The sequence below is a fragment of the Notamacropus eugenii genome, chromosome 1 (assembly GCF_028372415.1).
Source record: "Notamacropus eugenii isolate mMacEug1 chromosome 1, mMacEug1.pri_v2, whole genome shotgun sequence".
In the NCBI taxonomy this organism is placed as follows: domain Eukaryota; kingdom Metazoa; phylum Chordata; class Mammalia; order Diprotodontia; family Macropodidae; genus Notamacropus; species Notamacropus eugenii.
Genome location: NC_092872.1, coordinates 477,053,448 through 477,065,826, shown reverse-complemented (window position 1 = coordinate 477,065,826; position 12,379 = coordinate 477,053,448). Strand labels below are relative to the sequence as shown.

At 39.4% G+C, this 12,379-nt stretch overlaps 1 protein-coding gene across 2 annotated transcripts; it reads left to right on the top strand.

The window, feature by feature from the left end:
- Positions 1–7,646: 7,646 nt before the first annotated feature.
- Positions 7,647–11,688, top strand: ORM1 (orosomucoid 1). 2 transcript variants are annotated; one of them, XM_072632423.1, is made up of 6 exons: positions 7,648–7,824; positions 8,401–8,543; positions 9,551–9,621; positions 9,730–9,837; positions 10,277–10,380; positions 11,506–11,688. In XM_072632423.1, exons 1-6 carry the CDS (start codon positions 7,714–7,716, stop codon positions 11,593–11,595), a joined length of 627 nt encoding a protein of 208 aa, XP_072488524.1. In that variant the 5' UTR covers positions 7,648–7,713; the 3' UTR covers positions 11,596–11,688. The 2 variants fall into 2 exon arrangements, with proteins under 2 accessions (XP_072488525.1, XP_072488524.1); XM_072632424.1 differs by lacking the exon at positions 9,730–9,837 and having other exon boundaries at positions 7,647–7,824.
- Positions 11,689–12,379: the final 691 nt, after the last annotated feature.

Sequence of the window (12,379 nt, the reverse complement as noted above, 5' to 3'; positions counted from 1 at the left end):
GAGTCTTGCTTTTGAAACCCTGTGACTTAGCTGTCAGATATTACCCATGCCTGAATCACCAAGAGTTAAGGGACTTTTTCTCCTGTTACCATATGTGTCAGGTCAGTCCCCGTTGAGGGGACAAGTCTTGACATTGCTAAAATTGTATCCTTCATTTTCCTTTCATAGGTAATTTCTATAATAAGATCAGGTGAGCAGTAGAAGCAAAAACTATTCATTGATGGATACTGAAATATCTCCAAGTTACTATAAAAAGATGTAAGTATGAAAAGTCTTACAATTTTAATCTTTATTTGTGGTCAAGTTATAATATAGGAATGACATCTTCCTAAAGCAGGAATTAGGCAAAGTAGTAAGACAAAGATGTAATGTAAAAGTTTTCTAGTTAAATGGAATAGAGAAAGCAACAGGATTAGACTTTTTCTCTAGGAACTATATAATATGTATATAGGGGAGGGGAGGAAGAGAGGGAGAAAATTTTGAACTCAAAATTTTAAAAAACAAATTTTGAAAAATAAACGTTAATTGTATATGTAACTGAAAAAAATTCCACACGCACACACACACATATATAATATATGCATATATATAAAAGTTCAGTTTTATCCAAGGCTCTACTCAATTCTATTCAGTTCTCAGCTCTTGAGGTGATGTAAATATGACAAAAACATTTAATGATGCCCTCCCCCAATGAAATATTTAAATACATAAAGGAGAATAGAAAAAAGTTTAGGAGACAGACAACTTTGAAATTAATGTTTATTATATATTTTTGAAAAATTAGCTGTGTAATAGATTTATAACTTCATATCCACAGCCTTTTTTTCTGTTTCTTGGATATAGATATGATCATTTTGTTGGTGTTTTGAGTTCTACATAACAAAAAATAAAAATTATTTTTAAAAGAAAGCAATAACAATAATTATAGGACCTTAAGATTTGCAAAGCATTTTATACATTGTCACATTAGATCCTCACAAACACTCTGTGAGGTAGGTGCTATTCTCATCTGCATTTTGTTCTTATCTCATTTTACAAATGAGGAAACTGAGGCTAAAAAGGAAATGACTTGCTCATGGTCACAAGACTAGGAAATGACTGAGGTAGGATTCAAATTGAAGTCTTCTTGATTCCCGGTCCAACACAGGTCCTCTAGGCCAGTGGTGTCAGACTTAAATAGAAATGAATCCCTGCAGGTACATATTGACATAGAAAACCACAAATTAACATTATCAGTGTTATGCTGTATTTTTATTTTTATTAAATATTTCCCAATTATATTTAATCTGGTTTGGATGCTCTCTCTATCTCTGTCTCTCTCCTTTGGTTTCCTTTACTTCTCAAATCTCTGAGGGGTTGTTGATTCCTGTTGAATCTTGCATTTTGTTCTCCCCTGCTTTGCCCCTTTATAATACTTTTAATCTTTGGTCTTTTTTATATTCAGTTGTTGATGGAGGGAATCTTACATTTCTGATGTACTTCTTTGTTTTCTGAGTGTTCTACAGATTTCTTGCTTTTAATTGAGCAAATCAATGGTCAAGTTTTCTACTGCCTGGAAAAACCACATTTTGATGTGATTTTCAGCGCCTTTCCTTTAATAATTCTTTCATGTCATTTCTGCCATGGTGGTGTTTGACACTTGTCCATAGGGATATTCCCTTAATTAACAGGGGTTTTTAGCCTGGAGTCCTTGTTTTCTGTATTCCAATGTATTTGGTTTCCTTTGTTATCTTGTGTATTTCATTTCATACATTTGAAAACTTCCTTCTGAGAAGCGGTCAGTACTCAGCCTTCCCAGATAACCAGAGGGGTCCTTGACATAAAAGGCTAAGAACACCTGCTAATAATTCCACCTTCCTTCCTGCCGTTTTCACCATGGCAACAGCTGCTGTCTATACTGTGCTATGTAGGACCTGAAATGTTTTTTGCCTTCTATCAAACATTGTGGAAGAATGCACTTGTTCATGAGGTTTATTAGCAAATATCAGCTTTTAAAAGTTCATCTATTTTGATGTCATTGGTCTCTTACTTGTATGCATGCAAATCAATTTATCATGTATATTTTGTTGGCCTATTGGTTTTCACAATTGTCTCTCCCATTAGACTGTTAGCTCCTTGAGAACAGGGACTGATTTTTTTCCTTTATTTTCATCAATCAGTCAGTCAGTCAACAGGCATTTATCCAGCACTTGTTCCGTGCCAGGCACTGGGCTAAATGCTGGGGATATAAAGAAAGGCAAAAGACAGCCCCTCCCCTGCATGAGCTTATGATCTAAAGAGGGAAGCAGCAGGCAAAGAAATATGTACAAGCCAGCTCTATACAGGATGAATGGGGGGAGGAAAGCACAGGGAAGGCTTTAGGATCCAGAGGAAATTGGACAAGCTTCCTGTTGAAGGCAGAATTTTAGCTGAGACTTAAAATGCCCCCAGTGTTTAGCACAGGGCCTGGCACATAGTGGGCCCTTCACTAAACAGACTTGTTAACTGAAAAAGGGCTTTTTGGAATCTTAGTCTAAGTATACCATCTCCCTTTCAAAATACATCTATGTTGCATGAATGTATTTTGATGTTGTTTGCTTCATTTCATAATTTTCAGAAGATTACATTAAGCTTTTTGATGACTTCAGATTCTTCAAGTTGACCTTCACACTTTGGTTACACCTCAGTGTCATCCTTTATTTTATTTAATCTAGGCAAAGAGATTGTGGGGCAGTTAGGTAACACAGTACATAGAATCCAGGGTGTAGAGTAGAGAAGAGTTGGGTTCCAATCTGAAATTCATATGGCTGGGGAGCATAAAAGAATGGGCACCTGTGCCAAGAATACACGTGACCATAGCAAGTCACCTTGCTACCACTGCCCAGACCCTGATGTCCTCTGGCTATGCTGTCATACTGCTCTGTGCCAGTACTCTGTCTCTCTCTTTGTGTTCAGTGTTGTCTGTCAAGCACAGATCTTTGGCAGGTGTCCTGTCTCTATTTTCAACCATGGTGTCTCTGCTGGGTACCTGAAATGGTGTTGCTGAATGATTCTTCTCTATCATCTCCAGGTCTTCAGCCTCCTTGAAGCCCTTTTTGTTACTACTTGCGAGGGGGTAGCAGCTACTAAACTGGCCTTCTTCCTGCCCTATAGACCCTAACGCTGTTACTGCACACACCAAATCAAGCTTTCAGAGACCAGACCCTGGAAGAAAAACTGCCACCTTGGGGCTATGCTGTCCTTACTAATTCACATAGCCCATTATGTGTCGCCAGCCCCAGACTTTGACCATATTTTACCCCAGCTATCTTCCTGATATGGAGCCCTTCCATTTCTGCTGCTGCTTCTCCCCTCCCCTCATCCCAATCAAACCTGCTCCCACTACCTCTTTCCACTTCATATTTTGCTGAATAGAAATCAAATCTTCACTACCATTGTACCTGGAAACGGTTTGCCAATCAATTGCCCATGACTTTCCTAAATAATTCCTGTGACTTCTAAGACCAAAACACAGTCACTCCTCTATGGTTTTTTTTTTGTCTTGCCTTGTAAGAATATAACTTCCTCGAGGACAACAACCACTAGCCAACAGAAGATTCCAAACTAAAATAATAAATCTATTATTTCAACTACTTTCTTCCTAATGCTAACTCAGAGTCCTTGGTCCAAGTCAACTATTTGACTTAAGGTTAAGAACACTCCTTTTAACTCCTGTCAAATTTCTGAATATTGATTTGTATTCTAAACCTCCCCCCCCCCCCTCCATTTTTGGAGCTCTACTATCAAAACTCCACAGAAACTGCATAGAAACAATGTTTCCTGATCAGCAGGGAAGTGAATATAGAGTCAATGACAAAAAAGAGAGGTGGAACCAGTAGGACCATTGGCCTCAGCCTTGTTCCCCCATAGTCACCGCCTTGTGCAATATTCCTGACAGCTCATCTTGCTCTTTTCTCTATACTATTTCTTTCTATTTTGCAAGGTTGTTTTGAAAAAAGTTCTTTATGAACATTAAAGCACTATTAAAATGTGAACCATTATTCACTATAACTAAAAATAATCATTATTTTAATTATCACTATTACTGATAAATGCGAGCAGTCTGGTACAACCTAGGTATATACCGATACCTTGCACCATATACTAAGGTTAGATGGATATATAACATATATAAGATGAAATCAAATGGTTACATAGCTTAGACATAAAGAGTAACATCATAAACACTGGGAGAGCAAATAAAGATATTACTCATCAGATTTGTAGATGCGGAAGAGTTCATGACCAAATAAGGGACAGAGAAGATTATACAAGATAAGATGAACAATTTTTAAAATGTTTGTGCACACACATACAAACATATTAAACTAAAATAAAAATAGAAGCAGGTAACTGGGGGAAATTCTCTTGAAGAAAAGTTCTATGGTAAAAGTATAATTTCCAGATATAGGAGAAACTGATTCAAACTTATAGGAATGAGTTTTTTTCATAATTCACAAATGGTCAAAGGATATGAATAGGCAGTTCTCAGGGGGAAAAATTGAAGCTATCTATCTGAAACCACATAAAAATGCTCCAAATAACTAATAATTATTAAAATGCAAATTAAAACAACTAGCATTCCATTTCATATCCTATTATGACATTGGCAAAGTTAGCAAAAAAGGAAAATAAAAAATTATGGAGGAGCTAGAGAAAAACAGTAACATTAATGCACTGTTGGTGAAGCTGTGAACTGGTCCAGCCATTCTGGAAAGCAATTTGGAACTATTTCCAAAAGTTAATAAATTATGCATATTCTTTAACCTAGTGATGCTATTACTACTAGCTATCTAAAGAGATCAAAGAACACCTAAAATGACCCAGACACACAAAAACATTTATAGCAGCTTTTTTTTTTTAGTGACAGAGCCAGATACTAAAATGTTTATAAATTGGGAGCTCACTGAACAAATTATGGTATATGGTATAATAGAATATTTATATATGAAAGAGATAGTTTCAGAAAAAATATGGAAAGCATCATTTGGGTAATGGCTGAACAAACTGTTTTATTTGATTGTGATGGAATATTACTGTGCTGTAAGAAATGATGAGCAGGATGATTTCAGAAAAACCTGGAAAGACTTATGTGAACTGATACAAAGTGAATTGATCAGAACATTATACACAGTAACAGTGACATTGTACAATGAACAACCGTGAATGACTTAGCTATCCTCAGTAATACAACGATCCAAGACAATCCCAAAGGACTCAAGATGAAGAATGCCATCTGCCTCTGATGGCATGTGAATACAGACTAAAGCATACTATTTTTCACTTTCTTTTTTTTATTTGTTTTCTTCCACAAAAAGACTAATACAGAAATATTTTACATGATTACACATGTATAACCTGTATCAGATCACTTACCATCTCAGGGAATGGGGAAGGGTACAGGGAGGAATAGAATTTGGAGCTCAAAACTTTATTTAAAAAATGAATGTTAAATAATTGTTTTTACATGTGATTGAGGAAATTTTTTTTTAAATGAAAAATGTGGGAATAGTTACAAGAATTGCAAGATATGAGCAGAACCAGTAAAACGATTTATACAGGGAAAACATTGAAAAATGAACAACTTTGAAAGACTTAAGAACTCTGAACAATGCAACGAGCAACAGTGATTCCAATGATGAAACACAGCCTACTTCCTGACAGAGAAGTGATTGACTCAAGGTATTGTTATTGAATTGTTTTAGTTGCATCTGACTCTTCCTGACCCAGTTTAAGATTTTCTCAGCAAAGATACTGTAGTAGTTTGCCATTTCCTTCTCCAGCTCATTTTACAAATGTGGATCTGAGGCAAATGGGGGGAAGTGACTTACCCAGGCTCACACAGTTAGTTACGTTTTTGAGATTATATTTGAACTTAGATCCTCTTGACTAAAATGAGGCATATCTTTTTATCATAGCCAAAACATTTTGGGACATCATTTTGTTTGACTACCCTACTTTTCTTTGAGTCCCAACTAAAACCCCACCTCTAACAGGAAGCCTTCCCCAACCCCTCTTAATTGTAGGGTCTTCCCTCTGTTAATTATTTCCTATTTATCCTGTACATAGCTTTCTTTGTATATATTTGTTTGCATGCTGTTTCCTTGAGCTCAGGGACTATCTTTTGCCTCTTTTTGTATCCCTAGTCCTTAGCACAGTGCCTAGTATGTTGTAGGTACTTAATAAATGTTTATTGAATTGGCTATGCATATTTGTTACAAGAATTTTTCCTTTTTTTTTGTATCAGAGAAGAGACAAAATACATTTGTTAAATGAAAAAATAAATTTGTTAATTGACAAAAAATATGACCAGAAGTATTACCACATTATGTATGACATGCCTGGGACTGAAATCTATTTGTATTTCAAAAGTATCCTGTTGCATCTTCTTCGGTTTCCTTATCTGTAAAATAGGGCTAAATAAGACTTACAGTAAGTGCCTTATAGGGCTGGGGTGAGTCTCAAATAAGGTGATGGCTAGAGAGTGCATTGTTACTGTAGAATATGGAATATATAGACTATAGAAATACATTTCAAGTATTGAATAACCATCATAAGACTATGTTGGTAACACCACTTCTTTATTTATTAAATGCTGCTAATTCCCGAGTGTCTGTTCAATTTAAAAAGTATTTCTTTATGAAGCTCCTCTGTGTCAGGAATTATCAGCAGCCCCCCCTCTCTTTGCTTCAACATTTGAAGGGAGAAGCCATGAGTGAATATCAATTTCAGCTGTGAGGGAAGGCAAAAAACACTGAGGAACCCTAGGTTTGAATCCCCAATGTTTTATTGGCTTGTTAGCTTTGTCAGCTCTGACATGTCATGACTTCTCTGTGGTTCAATTTGTTCAAAGAAAAGCCTTGGTAGGGGTCAGCAAACTACAGGCTGAGAGCCAGATCCAGCGGTGGCCTACTTTTGCAAGGCCCTTGTGAGCTGAGAATGGTTTTTTATATTTTTTAATTTATATTTTTAAATGTAAAATAAAAAACTTTATTTAAAAATGTAAAAACTCTTCTTAGCTCATGGGCCATACAAAAATAGGTACCATGCTAAATTTGCCCCTTGAGTTATAGTTTGTAGCCCAAAGAAAGAGTGGAAAGAGTTAGAAAGCAGAAAGATTTAGAGTCTGGACAAGCCTGGGTTCAGATCTAGTCTTTGACCCTGATTAACCATATGCTTATAGAACCTCAGTTGTATCACCTGTATATTGTTTTCACAACCCATCTCATGGTGCTATTGTGAAGAAAAAGTTCCTAAAATCTTAGTGCAAGATAACCATGGGAGCTATTATGACCTCCAAAGCTTTTATGCTGATCTTTGGAAATAATGGATATTGACTTCATTCAAGAAACATTTCTTAAATATTTTCCAGATGAAAGGCACTATGAAAGTGTTTTCTAAACCCTACAATGCACAGCACACTCTCCACCATTATTGTTATCATCATGAATACTATCCATTATTAGAGCAGTTGTCAGATCTAGGCTTTTAGATATTACACAAGGCTAAGTCTGGTGAAAGAAGATATTTTTTGAGCACACAGTTTCCCAAACATATACCTGATTGCTTCATAAAGGGGCCCAGAGCAGGGCTGAGGTCAATGCCCTCCTACTAGTTATAAAGTCAGACTCTGTCTCAGTACCTCATTCCCCTGAGACTCAGCTCCAGCCTCTGGTGCCTACCTCCCCCACAATCATGGTGCTCTACCGGGTTCTTTTTGTCCTGAGCTTTGCGCCTCTACTCATGTGTCAGCAGCCAGAATGTGCGGATCTGAATCCAGTCTTCAATGATACTCTTATAGACCAGGTGAGTACTCTCTCTTCACTGCTGATGTTGAACTATGCAGAAAGTTCACCTAGCTCTATAGAAGGAGAGTGGACAGCCAGCCAATGGCTAACCATGAATCCTTAGGCCGGTGGTGTGACCTTTCTAGATTTCATTGATATGGAGAGTTGTGTGCCCTACTCCAATGGGGACCTTGAGTTTTTAACTCTCCTAGTTATTGTCTTTTCTCATGGGCTTTCCAAAGTCTAGATTGGGTTAGAGACAGAGAGATCTCTCTGTAGCTACTGATCCCAATGCTTCTCTGTCCTTGGATCACAACTGGGTGCAGTCCAACATACACGTCTTGCCACTGAGGATAGCCTGATCCCCAACTCTAAACGCCCTAATTGATTGGCAGGGAGATGTGATCAGCTACCCACAGCAAGATGGCAGGGCTCATGTGCAGTGATCATAGCTCACACTTATGGTGCACAATGGGATAGTATCCAAGTGATCTCATGGGGCAGGGCATAGGAAGAGTACTTTCCTATAATTTCTGACATTACCTCAACCTACCCCAGACTCTATATTAACAACCAATGCTTTTTGTTTCTCCAGCTGTCTGGCAAGTGGTACTACATTGCCTCAGTATTTGGCCACATTCCATACCAACAAGAGGCCAAGACAATCCAGTCATCCTTCTACTACCTGATCCCCAATAAGACAGAGAATGTATTCCAAGGAAAAGAGTACAATACCATGTAAGAGTTCTCAGTACAGAGGCGGGCCAGGAAATTGGAAAGAGGCACATTTAAGAACCGTGTTGCTTCCCCTCCTTTACTCTGTCTTACCCTGTTCTCAACTCTCTTGGCATCAGAAGATCTGGTCTCAAGTCCTTGCTCTGTCACTTATCAGACACATGAAACTGAGCAGGCCACTGCAACTCTGAACCTCAGAGTTTTTCCATAATGTTGGGTGTTTTTTCTCCTGCCTACATACCAGTTCTAGGTAGCTTTTTCCTATTTTTATCCCTGCTGTCTCTCCAACTTCCTTTGTCCTCCTCCCCTTTGAATCTCCTCTGTCCTGCAATGTGTGATGATTTAAAAAGTTTGAGAGACATGCTTTTTCAGTAATTTAATAGTTTTGTTAAGAAGACCAACAGGTTATCAAAAAAAGGCTAATTATTTGCCCATTTTTCTTACACCAAAAGGACCCCTAATGGCAGTGGGATTCATAGTTAATATGGCCTTTGAAGAGTAGGTGTTGCTGAGGGATGGAAATCAACTCATAATGGAAAGCCTTGGGATACATGATTTAGGGTCTCAAATCTTTGTCAAAGAGACATCAATTTCCATATCACCTGTCTTGATAATAGGAAGAAAATCAACCTTTCTGCCAGACCTGTCTGAGCAAACACAGTGAACTAGAATATTCCCATTAGTCTAAACTTAGAATTTCTAATACTGTCTAATTAGATCTTGGCCTGGGTAAATCTCAAGAGAGATTTCCCACACTGGTTGGTTTCTGAATGAGAGAGTAGAAAAGGGGAAAAACCTTGGTCCTAATATAATAATTAGTTGTTAAATATAAGAGAGAAATGTTCATTTCTTGCAACTGGGAGGAAAAAGACGCAGGATCTAGTCTGAGTTTCCTTCACTAACAAGCTATGTCTCTGCTCATGACTCTCTCATACTTTATGGAGGCTTTGGATTATGACTTTGAAGTCCTTTTCATTGGATGACATTATATGGAATATCTCTTGTTTTAGTGGAGACAGGTGTATGTATCAGGAATCTCCAGTCTTTTTCAACAGAACCAGTGGAACCATTTTTAAGAATGGTAAGATACTCCCAGGAGAATTTAGGATGGGGGAGAGATGGTGGGAAGGCAAGATTCTGTTTCTGATTAACTAGAGGTGGTCAGTGGACATTCCATCTCTCCCACTAGAGTCAAATCAGCTACATGTTGGTCATGTTGCACTGACCCCGGACCCAAATGTTTTTTTGTCCTTCTACTTTCCAAATGACAAAATTCTTCGAGGAGCAGCTCTTTCTGGTATGTTTCCTCCATGGAACCCAAGTGAAAGCAAATGGCAAGAGACAGAGATTCTGGTCCAAGCTCTGATATTTAGTATGTGTATGGCCTCAGGATCCATAATTTCTTTCTCCATCATAGCAAGCAGTCAGTCTAGACAGTCTGAAGGGCATCTTTCCATGATTATTCAGACATCCAGCCTACCATCCTCTCTCCTCATGAGATCTCCTCCCATGGGACCCCAAACTTTAACCCTCCCTGACTCTAACTCTGCCCATGCACCAGACCCCACTCTCCCTTTCCAACCTTCATTTCTTCAGTCACCAGTCCCAGGGGCTGCTCTAGTCTGAGGATGATGCCCACCCTCCACCCTCCCAATACCATACTATTATGGCTACTGCAACCTCCTCCAGCATGGCTTTTGGCCTTTTCTTGACTCTCCTCATTTTCTTTTCCAAAGTTCGAACCCAGAAGGCCTCTGAGGAGCAGCTCAAAGCATTTCGGGAGGTTGCCAAGTGCCTGGGCTTCCAAGAGGAGGAGGTTCTATACACAGACTGGAGCAAGGTAAAGTTCAGGGGCTAGCACAGAGGCTGAGCAAAGGGGGTAAGAGAGAACCTCTGAAGGGCTTTGAACAGAGTCAGTGACATAAACAATGCTTTGGATCTTTAGGTCTGGCAACTTATTCTGTTATGAGATGGAGGGTGTTCAAACAAGTTAGCAAAAGAGCATTAATTAAGTACTCACTACATAGTAAGGAAAAATGACAATAGTCCTTGTCCTCATGAAGCTTACTTTCAAAAGCAGGAGACCACATGCACCGATGTGCCAAACACAGACACAGGGTAACCTGAGTGAGGAGGGGACTAGCACCTCTGGGGACCAGGAGAGGCTTCATGAAGAAGGAGATGCTTGAGCTGAGTCTTAAATAAGATCCAAGAGGGGAAGAGCATTCTGGATATGGGGTATAGCTAGGGCAAAGACAGAGAGGGTAGACCAAGTGTTAAGGAGAATATAGCTGGTTATAGAGTGTGTAGAGGGGAATTGTTGCAGAGGATCAGGAAAATAGGATGCAACCTGGTTTTAAAGGAGTTTAAAAGCCCAAAGGAAGAGTCTGTATTTGACCCTAGAGGTTAACAGGGAACCCTTGGAGTTTGCTGAATAGGAGAGGATGATGTTGTTACACTTAGAGTTTAGGAAAATCTCTTAGGGGGCTGTGTGGAGGATGGATTGGAGAGGGGAGAAATTAGAGGCAGGGGAACCAATTGGAGGCTGTGACAGTTAGGCTTGGGCAAGGGTGGAAAGAATGGAAGGGGAAAGATGGAGCAGATGAGAAAGATTCTATTGAGGTAGAACTGGAAGATGTTGGTGCCTGGAGAAGGTCAGGCAGAAAGAAGAGCTGAATATCCTCGAGGTCCATTATGAGGGGTCAGCAGACTGGTCAGGCAGAGGTGTCTTGGAGTAACTGGGGACAGAAGCCTGAACTGCAAAACCCTCAGGATGTAGGAGGATGAAAAGAAGGTGGTACTTGGACCTTCTCTACTGACCAAGAGATAGATGCTGCCTAGTGAGCCTGGTTTGGATGGAGCCAGTGATCCGACCCTCCCTTGTGCCTTCATGCTGGCCTGGTCCACACAGTCAGTTCCCAGGCTATGGTTCCTAACCTTGCTTTCCTACTTGTCCCACACTCAGGATAAGTGTGAGCCATTGGAGAAGGAACACAATCAGAAGGAAAACAAGGACAAGGACAAGGATGTCTCCAACGCGGAAGCGTTCTCCTAGAACAGAATGGCGCAGTGCCCCAGTGGCATCCCTTGTCAATCAATCCAGAGGCCAGTTAAATAAATAAACATGGTCACTCTTTTCAAAGCCAAACCAACGAACTTTTATTTATTCACACTCACTTGGTCCTCAACCAATATTTACGTTCTATTTAAGGAAGATTAGACCTGTGGCAAACCTCCTGCCGGGAGACACACGGGTGGCATAGTGTCAACAGCACTGGATTTAGAAGCGGAGGAACCAGGTTCTAATCCTGCCTCAACTTCTTACTAAGGATTTGACCTTGAGCAAGTCCTTTTCACTTTTTGCATCTCAGTTTCCCCATATACACCATGATTAGATGTAAAAATCATGAGTTGCTCTCTGAGACTATTCACTTCTAGTTCTGAGTCCCATGACTAAGGCCATGGTCCAGCTCTAGGCCAGGACTTGGAGGGAAATTTTGGTCAGCTTCACAGGATAAGTGGTTGAGTTCTTAAAATCAATGAATGGCAGATTTATCAGGGCAAAGTTAGGCCTGATGTAAGAAGAAACTTCCTAATATTTAAACCTATCCAAAAGTGGAATGAGATGTATTAGAGGGAATGGATTCCCCCTTCCTGGAAGACTTCAAGCCTGTCTGGAAGATCACTGGGTTTGTTTTAGTGGGACTCTTTTCAAATATCTGCATTGGTTGGTCTAAATGACCTCCAAAGTCCATTCTGCCTTGGAAATTCTGTGATTCTAGGATCTGAAACCTGAGCTGGCATGGTTGGGACACCAACTCAGACTTCAAATTTGGCCA

Bases quoted from the DNA above. Each gene is read 5' to 3' on its own strand.
- ORM1 (XM_072632423.1), top strand. From the start codon at position 7,714: ATGGTGCTCTACCGGGTTCTTTTTGTCCTGAGCTTTGCGCCTCTACTC. The intron at 7,825-8,400 runs GTGAGTACTCTC...TTGTTTCTCCAG, and splicing joins ATGATACTCTTATAGACCAG to CTGTCTGGCAAGTGGTACTA. The intron at 9,838-10,276 runs GTATGTTTCCTC...TCTTTTCCAAAG, and splicing joins TCGAGGAGCAGCTCTTTCTG to TTCGAACCCAGAAGGCCTCT.